This window comes from Perca flavescens, chromosome 14 (assembly GCF_004354835.1).
Source record: "Perca flavescens isolate YP-PL-M2 chromosome 14, PFLA_1.0, whole genome shotgun sequence".
NCBI classification, from domain to species: domain Eukaryota; kingdom Metazoa; phylum Chordata; class Actinopteri; order Perciformes; family Percidae; genus Perca; species Perca flavescens.
The window spans coordinates 17,333,640-17,347,095 of NC_041344.1; the positions used below are offsets into that span (position 1 = coordinate 17,333,640).

Sequence of the window (13,456 nt, forward strand, 5' to 3'; positions counted from 1 at the left end):
CTGTTAATGGATTTTTAGCCAAAAAACGTTGCCACATTTTCACAGATGTCTTGCTCTATATTGTGTACTAAATATCAAACTGGAAAGACATGGACTCCTGGGGAGTTGTCGAAGTTATTTATAGTGTGAATTTACAATGAGTTGTGTTTCTATGTTAGCTCTGTGATGGACTGACCTATCAAGAATGTTTCCTGCCTTTGTGCCTAATGCATGTAAGGATAGACTGCAGACTCCAGTGACTGAGAAGAATCACAAGCAGAGAACATGCTTTTCCATCTTTTTACAGAATGTGGTAAAGCATCAGATAGACGCATGAATGGTTAATTATCTTACAGATGGTGCATAACTGCATCTTAGCAGAATGATACAAGAAATTGCAATTATATATATTGTAGATACAGCAGCTACTGCATAAAACTCTGGTTTGTTAGTGCACTCCAACTAGTGTCTTCGTCACACACTATTGATCTTATATTTCTTATCCCATGGTCTATTTATCCACCAATTTTCTATACCTAATCATGATCATGGGGCCTCTCCCAGCATGCACAGGGAATGGTAAAAAAATACAGGTCACCAGTTCATTGCAGGACTCGTATCAGTCAGCTGTCTAAACATTTTCGAAACATACAGCCGTCAGTCTGAAAAATCTATCAATCATATATCAATCAATCAATATTGCATTATTTTGTTTTCATTCATTCTTTATTGCATTATATTTCTTTCATTCATTCTTTAATGGCCAGCGAATTAGCTAAGCCTTTTCCGCTATCATTTGTAGCTGTGATATGCCAAACAATAGTGGCCCGGTAGGGGAGACATGCTTTGGGACTTCAACACAATGTGAAAAGATTGATATGTGGCCTTGTGCTTTGCTGAAGCATATCACATACCCCTATGGGCAGCAGTGTTGGCAGCTGTTGTAGTCACCAGGAAGTGTGCTAATTTGGACCTGAGCCAACACCACATGTCAGACAGGCACAACACAGCAACTGTCCCTCCCTCCAAACACAAAGTGACCAAGTCTTTATGTACGTACGTCTGCAGTATACCTGGTGGGCCACATATCTAATATAGACTCACTTGCCTAGGATGTGGTTAAAACAATTTCTCTATTCAGTAGCAAGATTCATTTGCTTTGAGTGCAAAATCAGGACCATCAGGCTTTGTCCCTCCTTTTAGAGAGCTGGTAATACTGCAACTGACCTACATTCTTTATTGTTGAAATGCTTGCAGCATCAACTATTTTGCAAAGACACGTAAATGAATTCCGCTGTGCCACTTTTTAGTTTGGCCAATTGCTCAGACTATACCAATTTGAATGTTCTGACTTGCAGTGCTTACAATCAAAATATGAGGATTGTTGTCATTTTTACCAAGATATAACCACCAAAAGCACGTGTTTCCTGGTTTAAAAGCATAAAACAAAGGCGTGTTAGCGTAACTAAATTACATTATTGCTTACAAGGCATAGATTTGTATGGAGGCTATGTACAGTACTGCCTCTATCACCCATTTCTAATTCCTACTCTATTTCCCGGATGCTCATCTAGTCGTGAATATTTCTCCCTCTCTCTCGGTGTCCTACAGCAAGGTGACGCAGAAAGCACTGAATAAGCTTTAATGTGTATCCAGACGCAGCTTGTCAGCTTTGAACTATACTTGTCCGACCATCTTTTCTATGCCCATCAGCCAGAATTAGAGACCTCTTATCCTAAATTGATTCTGCGCACCAAAGATCTTTGAGGAACAACAAAGCGAGGACTGACAGCAGACTTGAGAGGTACTTAGGGCATGTGAAAAGAGGCAAGAGAGGGCTGATAGATAAAATGGGTGAGTTACAGTATAACAGTGATGTGGTGTCTGGCTGCAAGGCAAAGGTTCACATCATAGATTTTTCCATGTGTCTTTGCACCTTATCCAGTGTCAAGGCAGTGCTTATGCAGATGTGTGCCTGTCTCCTGATACTGCTGCTGGAAAAACAAGTGATGATTCTGCTTTGGTTTGAAAGCTGTGACTGAAAGGTCTCAGGCTTTATCCTGGCATCAACTAATGTGATTTGACAGGGTCCTTGGGCAATACACTGACCTGTTACCTGCTCACACACTGAACTAACAGCATCACACAAGAGATTCATATCAGATTGTTATGGATAAATGTTACACCTCTGTTTTTGACTAAGAATTTCAGAACTTTCAAGGCCTATGTTGATCTTATTTTATAACCCTAGTATTTGTCTGCATGAAAAGGTAGTAATATATTCTGGCTGCCCTTAAAATAGCAGTGAAAAGGGGATTGCCTAGAACACAGAACAGAAATTCTGGCCTCTGCAACACTGAGGTCTCTGGATTTTAGAAATGAGCTATTTTGGCAGTGATAAGTTTGTCGTAATAATCCACATTTAGTTTACGCTATCCCAGCTTTAGCTAAAGTGCTCCTATGGATTTCGGTTTATCAATAAACCTCTTTGGAAAAGCAGGGATTTTTGTCTGGAGATGGAATGAGATAATACTGCTGCAAAACACAAGAAATTATACATTATCTGAACCATATAAAAAGTAACTTAGACTGTTGGCTGGTCAACCGCCTGTAATATTGGCAGATATTAGACATTATTATGATTATTTATCGCATTCTAGATAATACGCAGTCTCTTGCTCAAGTGATGAGTTTAGGTATATAGGTCACATGTGTATAATCAGGATATAGAGATGCATGTAGACTCATTAACATACTACATTTAGCAGGATTTACAAATATCAGACTATGGCTGGGCCCAACTTTTTTTTTTTTTACATAAGTCAGTGATGACATGGAAGTTGTCAATGTGTCACTTATACCACTTTATTTATCCAGGGTAACTGCACGTGGACCTTACGCAACATAAGTGTAATAGTCATGTCAAAAAATTATTAACATTGATTACTATGCCGGTAACCAAAGTTTTTCTTATGTGTGCTATGTTAAAAACCTAAACTTGGAACCAGGCTAAGGACCCAACTAAAATATGAGCCACCGTTCTAGATCTGGTACTTCTAAATGTGAACAATACATCCCGATACATATTGGTACATTGAAGCAGGTGTAGCACAGAACACATCAGATCTTCAAACTACTCTACTCTACTATTCTCCTCACAGTCAGTCTGTCTGAGACATGACAGCTCTGCAGGGTGAAGAAGCAATTAACAAGGAAAATGATTAGTCTGATTGAAGCAAGAGAGAGGAAGAGCACGTCAGAGTGGGAGAGATAGCAGGGAGAAAACTTCTGACACACACACACACACACACACACACACACACACACACACACACACACACACACACACACACACACACACACACACACACACACACACACACACACACACACACACACACACACACACACACACACACACTGATTTCCCCTAGAGCCTTTGGGCCTGGACCATGGCTGCCTTTAGAGATAAACCACCCTGCTATCTTCTGGAGATTTCTCTTTCTTACAAGTTCAATGAAAGCTGTCGCATTCGTTTTTTGAAGTCAGCATAAAGTGTGCCTTACTTTTGCTTGGATATTTAAATCTTTTTAGTTCACAGAGTTCATTCTTACCTTCTCTAACAACCAGATTGCTGCTTTTCTAAAAGTTTTAGCAAAGCTTTCCAATTACCATACGTGTGTAGGTTTTAAATGTGTTGTGTGTGGACAAAGATACGTAGGGAACAACACAAAATATGGATTGATTTGCCTCCTGCATTTCTCAACCTTGCTCATAATGCTGCTTAGCTGACAGTATCCAACCTAGTGTTGACAGCCCATTTATTCTAGCGGCACACAGGTTTTCTTCAGATAGTTGAAAATTTCTTTATTAGGAGTAACCCCTTGAGATGCACCATCTCGTTTTCGAGGGGGTCCTTAACAATAATTGAATATACAGTACAATCATAATTAGACACAACAGTTAACAAAACAGAAACAGACAAATAATCAAGTTTGTGGTAAAGTAAGAATGAAACTGGATACTACTCATAATATTAGAAGAGGTGTTATGGTGTTGTAGAGGCTTAAAGACAGGTACAGTTGGTACTGTAATAAGAGAACAGGGCATTTTTAAAGAAGTGGAGAGATAGAATGGACCGAATATTTACAGGTAGATTATTCCAATCTGAGGGGGCTTTAAAGCTAAAGGCTTTCTTAGCTGTTGAGAAACGTACAGCAGGGACAGAAAAAAAAAGTTGTGTAGAGTGTCTCAAGTGATAGGTAGAGGAAAGGGTACCATAAGCTGTATAAGATAACTAGGGTAATTGCAATGTATACATTTGTAAATAAACAGCAACCAGTGCTGATGTCTTCTTATTGAGGGTGATGGAAGACATAAATAATACAGTGATGAGTAGTAAAAGGACATTCAAGAACAAATCTACAGATTCTATTGTAAGCAACATTGAGAGGGAGCAGATTAGTGCTGGGTGCAACCTGATATACAACATCAGCATAGTCCATAATTGGTAAGATAAGTTGTTGCACAAGTTTCTTTCTAACAGTAAGAGAAAAACATTTTCTGGATCGGTAGAGAACACCAATACCAAAATTGATTCTTTTTAAAATATAATCAATATGATACTTAAATGAGAGCTCAGAGTCTAGCCAAAGTCCGAGGTATTTGGTGTGTTCAGAGCGAACTACCATCAAAACATGTAATTACACATGTGTGACCTTTTAATTTGGATTTGATTGTCTGTGGAGTTCCAAAAATCATAATGTGAGATTTGGTTTCGTTAAGTAATAATTTATTTCTTATGAGCCAATGTTGTAGGCTATCAAAGTCAGACTGCAGAGCTGATTCAATTTGTAATAAATTAGTTTTGGAAGTGTATAATACTGTATCATCTGCATAAAGCTGAACACACAGATAGTGAATGTATACTACACATTTTCAACTGCACACCTGGGTGAAGAAACATCTCTCCTAATAGACTGTATCAGCATGAAAGTGTCTGTGCTGATTGTGTAATGGTGTGTGTAGTTGTGTGTACAAACATACACCGATAATGCTAAGGAATATGCTGGAACTGTACATATCAAAATGTACAACAAATTAGTGTGCCTTCACTGGTGGCAATCTGCTAACTGTGCTAAACCGAATTATGAAAAGTTTTATCCTTCATAAATATAGTTTTTGGCACTGATAATCCTGTCTTTTGAACTTTGTCACCTTAACACCACAGCAACCTTTGAGCAGGCAAGTGTGTTGTGTATGAATCAGTAATTTTATGGTTCTAGCCTAGTGAAACATAACAGGTCTATTTGCTATGTGCTGACCCAGAAAAAGTGCAATATACACACAAAACAGTCAACAGTCAACATCATCCAGTTTCTTCCTAAAATGATCGCAATAAGTAAAAGCACATCTCTCTAAATGGATACTTAAAAGGAAAACTTTCGCTTATTTGGCCAAAGGGATCAAAATAATCAGTATGTAGCTGTAACATTCATCTCAGACTTGATAAAGAATAGAGAGGGACTTTTTGTTTCAACAAAACTAGAATAAGATTGAGGAATGCGTTGTAGCGATATATTATTACAACCATCACTGGTATATGGTATGCCATCTTAACTTAGTAAACCACCATCTTACTTAATTTGATAACATAAAACCTGTTTAAAATTGTTCAAAAGAAAAGAATCCAATGCTGCAATGTTACTTTATCATTAACCTAGTGCATTGTTTACAGGCTGGTCACCCTCTGTTGAAGTGAAACATCACAACCCATTTGGTATCATAAAACTTCAAACAGAAAGAGATTTTCCTCGTGGTGATGCTATAGTGACTCCTATGAAGACAGTCTCATTTGAGATGTACAGTACATACTGTAAGGTTTAGGTTAAACCTACTTGTCTAGTCGTGCTCGGTTCTCTGAAGACCACACCTCTGTTGGCCATGTCACGATTACATCTGCCAGGCTGTTTGGCCCCATCTGGTCTTTTTCCTCTCTTCACTCGAGGACATCCACATGTTCAATCACTCCAGCCCTCCTCTGCCATTTGATCCTTGGTGTCCCACTGACAAAGACAGGATAAAACACAACTCTGCCTAAAAATAATATCCACCCCCTCTTGCACAATTTAAAAGTAATAGTCATGTTTCTCCTTATGTAATCAGATATATTTTAATGCTTGTAAAAATAATAATTTTTGCATTAAGTGGTATTGGGGGAATCAACAAGATTATTACATTGGCGCTTACAGCTCGCTTAAAGAAAATATCTCATTGTTATGTTGTATTTATAGTTGCTATTGAAAGTGTTCAACTTGGATGCCAGAATCTCCCTCAGGCAGTGCGTGTAACATATTTGAACTATGCACTGTTCACTGAGGCGTGCAGAATGGTTACACTTGGGCAGATGTGAACAGCTGAATATAATAGGGACGGAGGAGCACACGAGGAAGCAGGAACACGAAGAAGCAAGTAAAAGCATAGACATGCAGATGTGACGGGAGTGCTTAGAAACTGATTCTTAAACCGAGACTTATTAGCATCTTGTTTGGAACAGGCAGGGTTAAGCTGATCCTTGTCTGCAGCTCAGAACTATATTGACCTTGTGATTCTCTCACACATAATCTACTCTCACACATATCCTCCTGTATGACCAGTTAGCCCTAAGGCAATAAAGGCATCCTGAGAACACTTGGAACGCCATACAAGCAGACAATTAATGTATTCTGCTATTTAATATAGAAGACATTTGATACTATGCCTCATTTTTTAAATCTTTCATGGGTGTCTTCTATTCTGCTAAAATCCATTCATTAGAGTAAGTCTGTGTAACTTTAAGAAACTAGAAAATTATTTCTCACACTAATGAGAAGTTGAAGCAAAAATTTATACATTCTCAGTTCAACATATTCTCAGTTCAAGAAACTCAGGGGGTTGTAAGTCCAGTGGCTAATGTTAGCTGATGTAAATTTGGGTAAATTGAATGTGCTATTATCCTGTCATTACCACTGGTTGCCACAGTGGTCACAGTTCAGGTACATAGGCTACACTTGAAATGGAGAGAAATAACTGAGAAATGCCTGTCAGTTCTCTTATCTCTGCCTTCACAAGACAGCTCTGTTATTGTGCACAATAGAGCCTCATTACATTTAGCATGTTTACTAGAGACAAAAACAGCACTTTAAAGGAATATGCCACCGTTTGTTGAAATAGTGCTTATCACGGTCTACCCTGGCTCAGTGCAAGTAATTAGGTTGTTTTTTTGTCTTTTGTTGGCTCACTTTTACTCACAACATGCTAACCGGCAACATAGGATTCCATTCACTATGCTAAGCTAACTAGCGGCGGCGCTGCCGGTGTTGCACTGGACTAAAACAATGCATGCACAAAAAATGCGTTGGCCCACCTATCTACAGCTAGGGGAGACCGTGATAAGACCTATTTCAACAAACGGTGGCATATCCCTTTAACAGTGACATCAAGTTAGTTGATATCATGTATCGTGATATCGTGTTATATACTGTTAGACACCACTTTTTCATAAAATTAAACATGATTCTTCCAAAAAACATTTACAAAACCAAAAGAGCATTCGTAATATCTCATCCTCTATTTAGTTAATGTCCTGTCCCAAACATTTTACACTCAGTAGTGTTTCTGTTTTCATTACTATATATTGCTACAGCTACTTCTGTGGATGTTAAATGCTTTCTTTACAAGTGTAAATGTTTCTTAATGAAATAATGAATGCTACAGTGCTAACAAAAGTTTAAATTGTTGGGTGCTGGGAAACTAAAATGGCTACAACTCAATTTTATTCGAGGAGACCCAGGGCCAGATGTACGTACATTTGCGAACGTAGCGTTATCAGCGCCATGGCCAAAAAGCGCACGGTGCTTACTTCAGCTTAAGTCATATTTACCAAACCTGCAGTTCATCGGGTAATCAGCGCCTTTCTCCGCCCACTATACCGTAAATTGCGCTGTAGCAAAGCGTTAAGTAGCCTACTTGTGCTATGATACGGCTGAGTGCAGACTGCGATATTCCCATTGCTGATGCTATGACTGTTTGAAATTATCCTGATGCCAATATTTGTAACGTAGCGAGGAGTTTAACAACTGCTGGAATGGAATGTGAACAGTGAGTCGGAGATTCCATGTCATCTTTGATTTCTTCCAGTAGCCGTAATATTGCATGACTACTTAATCCGTAACGCTTAATGATTTTGTGTCCACTCAAATGAAAAAGTGCGATCCTTGTGGCAAAAATCTTTTCAGCTCGTCTCCTTGGCCTATATCTTCGTCTTGCTCTGATTCCTGCTGCCATTTCACCAGGAGGCATATGCGAGGAAACCCGCTTCCAGGTTTGCACCTGCTTTTAAGAGAATTTTCACCGCAAAATACAGGCACCCTTTCATGGGCGGTTTTGGTACATACCGCGGAATACATAATTAGGTGCACTTTACGCTTCCCCTCCCATATCTTTATGGGAAGATCCCACTGTCCCCTTGACCCTCAGATGAATGCATATGCATGACACAGAAAAGCGCAATTTGCCATTTTCAGTTCCTGCTGTCACTTTGCGATGTGAGTCGAGCGCAGATTTGAGTCACCCATGCGTCACTTTGCGATGAGTGCAGATGTGAGTTGCGCATGCGTCACTTTGCGACAAGTAGCCTACAAGATGCTAACGGCTTTTTGAGCTAACGATAGCAATCAAACAATCATAGATAGCTAAAACTTTTTGAAATGACTGCTGCTGCTGGCTACAAGTTAACAATCAAACACAACAAAGGCTGTCACTTGAATGGCGTTTTCAAAACAATCATAGATAGCTAACACGTTTTAGAAATGATTTCCATCTGCTGTTATTGTATCTAAAGAGAAAAGTTTATTATTTTATGGATTTCACAAATTTCAGTAAGACACGTTATGCCGTAGGCTAAACCGTTTAAATCTGAGCATGCACGACTCACATCTGCGCTCGACTCACATCGGGCAGTGACACCTGCAACAGGCAGTCTTTGCGCTTTTACCTCAGTGTGGCCTGTTTGTACAGTACAGGCCAAAAGTTTGGACACACCTTCAAATTCAATGCATTTCCGTTATTTCCATGACTATTTACATTGTAGATTCTCACTGAAGGCATCAAAACTATGAATGAACACATTTGGAATTATGTACTTAACAAAAAAGTGTGAAATAACTGAAAACATGTCTTATATTTTAGATTCTTCAAAGTAGCCACCCTTTGCTTTTTTTGATAACTCTGCAAACCCTTGGTGTTCTCTCAATGAGCTTCATGAGGTAGTCACCTGAAATGGTTTTCACTTCACAGGTGTGCTTTGTCAGGGTTAATTAGTGGAAGTTTTTCCCTTATTAATAAAAAAGCAAAGGGTGGCTACTTTGAAGAATCTAAAATATAAGACATGTTTTCAGTTATTTCACACTTTTTTGTTAAGTACATAATTCCATATGTGTTCATTCATAGTTTTTATGCCTTCAGTGAGAATCTACAATGTAAATAGTCATGAAAATAAATAAAAACACGCATTGAATGAGAAGGTGTGTCCAAACTTTTGGCCTGTACTGTACATACTTCGCCATGCTTTTACGCGCACGTAACAAATACGCCTGAAGTGGGCGCAAAAGCGTTAGTACATCTGGCCCCCAGTGTCTATTTGGGAGTTCTTGTCTACAAAAAGCTTCTCCAAGTACATTTAACCCAGCATACTGACCACTAATACTATACTATAATAGAAAACGCACAGAACACTGACCTAAGACCTGCCTTTACTGTAACCATGTTATGTTCTCTTCTTGACCAGACTTAAAAGTACTCTAAGTGATGTGACGCGTTTTTTAGATTACAATATTTTTTGTCACATACAGCAAACATCTCCTCACTATCCGCTCGCTGCCTGTCCCCTGAACACTGTAAAAAAAAAAAAAAAAAAAGCGGTCTCTGTAGACAGCCCAGGCTCCACAAACAGCAACAAAAACAAACTGCGCCAACCTGCACAACGAAGTAGCCTACGTGCTAACGCTGCTGCAGTGATGGCTCAACCAGCTCCTTCTTGACGGTTATTGGCTGGAACACTGTTATGGTTCGTGGGGCAGGTTGGCGCAGTTTGTTTGTTGCCATTTGTGGAGCCTGAGCGGTCTTCAGAGACCGCGTTTTTTTACAGTGTGTTCAGGGGACAGGCAGCTAGCGGATAAAGAGGAGATGTTTGCTGTATGTGACGAAAAATGTTGTAGCCTAAAAAACGCGTCACATCACTTAGAGCACCTTTAATACAGTATTTCATGGTATGATTGACTGTGGTTCATGTGAGTAAAATTGAGAGAAAAATATAGACACATGCCAAATGAGAAGCTGCAGTCAGCTCAACAGGAGTGGGTTATTTTGCATCAAAGAACATGACAGATACCTACAGTAACTCACCGCAAGGGTTGCTATGACAGCACATTTCTATCTGATTAGCTCTGACTGCATAACATTCTATGCTCATGTTATTACTATTCTGCCCAAGACAATTAAATAGAGATTATTGAACCTGAAAACAAGGTGATTTTTATGTTCCATGCCTTTTGGAAGATTTTTCCCAAGATTCAGTGATGTCTAGAAATGCATTTACCTTCTTACACGTGGAATGTTTTTTTACCAGCACTTCTTGTGAAACTGGAAACCCTCTTGAGGCATTTCTAAGAAAACTGTGGCTCCTGCCTGATAGCAACCTCTGTAAATTATCACCCAAACACATCAATGTAAATGGTACTTAGTGTCTTGAAAAAAAGGCTTTCTTTGAGCCATTGACCAGTATGGATCGTCACGGCTTGACTTGTAACACACTGGACCATAAAATAGGATCCCTAAAGCATTTTTGCCACTTATGGGCAGCAGAAACAGTTTGTAAACGACATAGACATATCACCTTTAACGTTGATATGACAGACTTGTTAGGAAACAGCCGCTCCTGAGTAGTTTTAGTAAAGAATCTCTAAAAACACATTACCCATTACACAAGTTTTTAGAGATTCTTCACTGAAACAGGTGCCTGACTTTTACCTCTGTTAGATACAGGAACTAGATACCAACTAGGACAAAGTGAGATGACATAAGCAAAAAGTTTAAATGTTATTAATTTCAGATTTAATGAAAAAGTTAATTTTGGTAATCCTATAACAGGTTTGGGTCACCATACAAGCAGAAATGTTTTAAGTTCCATTGAACCCTATTTAGAATTTGTCATTTATCATGGAATATATCGCCACTCATCTTAAAAGGTTTCTTTAGTTCTGATGGAAAAAGTATGATGAAGCCTCACAGATGAGGAGAAATTAAATTTCTTACTATTCAGCAGATCCAGTTGCTTTGGGCTTACTGGATTTTATGGGTGAGGATGGAAGAAGGGCATTACTAATGGGAATTATTAGGGAAAATTAGTTATGCCCATCCTATTTGGCAGCAAAGTCCAGTATGGCTTAATCCCCAGCTGAAGGTTTCTCCAACAATGTGAGTGAGGTTCAGGAGATGACTGCAGAGAGTCTTATGATAGTAATCTATCATACAGTCGCGTCCTGTGCTGTAGCATAACGCCACGTTGGTATTCCATGCATATGTATGCAGCAGACTATGAATCCACAAGAACAAACACATCTCATAAGAATCCCAAACACAAATTATGTCACCAGAGTAATTTTGTCCATCTGCAAAGCCTGTTGGCATTATTGTGCATGTGTATGTGTCCAGGGCTGACTAATCTTGGCCATCGTCACAAATGACCCTGCTGGAATCATCCATCACACTCTTCTTTGTCCTCCACAGACACACACGCACACGCACACAGACAAATCGATTCCCAACACCAATTCATCATCCTAAGTCAGGTGCTTAACTTGCCAATTTTCCCCTTTGCCCCCATATGCTACTATTGGTATTATTGTTACTTCAGCGAGCTCACACCTGAGGCTGAGTCCCATCTGCATGCTATGTACCACATCCACAAACAATAGGTTACATCTATTATACATGAAGGAATCAAAGTGAGCTGGAATGAAATGGATTAACCTCCCTTAACCGACACAAATTAAACACTTTTCCTTGGTTGAAAAAGTATACAGGGGTGCAAATAGGGAATTATGAAACTATGTAGCCAAATTAACCTGCAGACCACAAAGAAGCAAGTTATAAAATGTGCACATATAGCCTACATCTTTATACTTGTGAGTGTGTGTGGTTTCCCCAATTCAGAAATCTGTGTTCAAATATACAGTCTACATCCTCTTGATATGCACTAAATAAAATAAATAAATTAGCATTGAATGAAAATGCAGTAGTGAAAATGAACCTATTAATGGCAAATGGAAGGAAATCTTTATACAACTGTATGGAAAAACAATTCCTCTGCACACCATGTCTATGATTGGCAATAAAGTACTTTTTAACCACAATATTTATCTTATTCTAGTTTACACCTACTTATTTCTGTTGAGAATAGCACAGCCTAACAGTTCACATTGGATGGTAAAAATGAAAACACCCTAAGCGATAACTCATCAATCACAACCCTTTCACAAATACACTCACATTTATACTGTGTGCAATATAAAATTAGAGTCTCCACTTCATCTAACTTTCATGTCTGGAAGAAAAACCACAGCAAACCCATATGAAGCCATCTCCATGAAAAAAAGGACAGCGGCTAGCAGTTGAACTTGGGACCTATTCCCTGTGAGCAAAGAATGGCCTCCTCAATATGCTGTAATCCTTTTCTAACTTATTTGAAGCCTGTCAAGAGAGAAAGAGCTCCACAATTCTCATTCTACATTCTTAAAGAAGTTGTGATCTAGCAGAGGCCCAATATAAAATATTAACATTATGTAAGACCGCTTTTTCTCCCTATATTAAAACTTTGGTCATTAGATAATCTAAGAGAGGGCATGAAGTATGTCTAAATGCATGCAAGCAGCAGTGGGATTATACTTGGGGCTATAGATTTATGGATTTTCTAAAAAAGCTTGAAATCTAATAGAATATAACTAAAAGGCTAAGGAGATGAAGCAATTACTGTCTGGCGAGCCTCCTAAGACCTGAAAATTCCATGAAGTCACATTTGTCCTTTGGCGACTGGGACGTGTGTCCTCTGCAGGGAGCCCAACACAGCCCAACACCACATTATGTAACTATATCTTTGGGGACGTTTCCTTCCAGCACAGTTTACAAACGCACTTTTATGACTGAGAGGATGAACCGGGAAAGAGGAGAATGCCATTCTACGCTTTGTCCCTCTCTTGAAGACAGATGAGGAACACTTCTTTTTTACTCTTGCAGTCTTGACAATTGCCAGGGTATGATAGTATCATTACAATCTTGTGAGTGCTTCCTGCCAGACGAGGTCAGGCTGTTGGTAGTTTCTGGAATAGCCAGCCAAAGACAAAGTCAGGAAAGAGTTTATGTTCAGAAGTCAAACTGGTAA

The 13,456-nt window shown here is 39.1% G+C and overlaps 1 protein-coding gene across 3 annotated transcripts in view; it reads right to left on the reverse strand.

The window, feature by feature from the left end:
• dtnbp1b (dystrobrevin binding protein 1b) overlaps nt 1-13,456 on the reverse strand; it is a 79,367-nt gene that overhangs the window by 59,046 nt on the left and 6,865 nt on the right. For 2 of the 3 annotated variants that reach the window (XM_028597677.1, XM_028597678.1), the window contains exon 2: nt 5,877-6,044. The exons of the other annotated variant lie outside the window; for it this stretch is intronic. In XM_028597677.1, coding sequence (XP_028453478.1) covers nt 5,877 — 1 coding nt within the window. In that variant the 5' untranslated portion in view covers nt 5,878-6,044. The remainder of the gene's footprint in view (nt 1-5,876; nt 6,045-13,456) is intronic. 3 annotated transcript variants of the gene reach the window in all.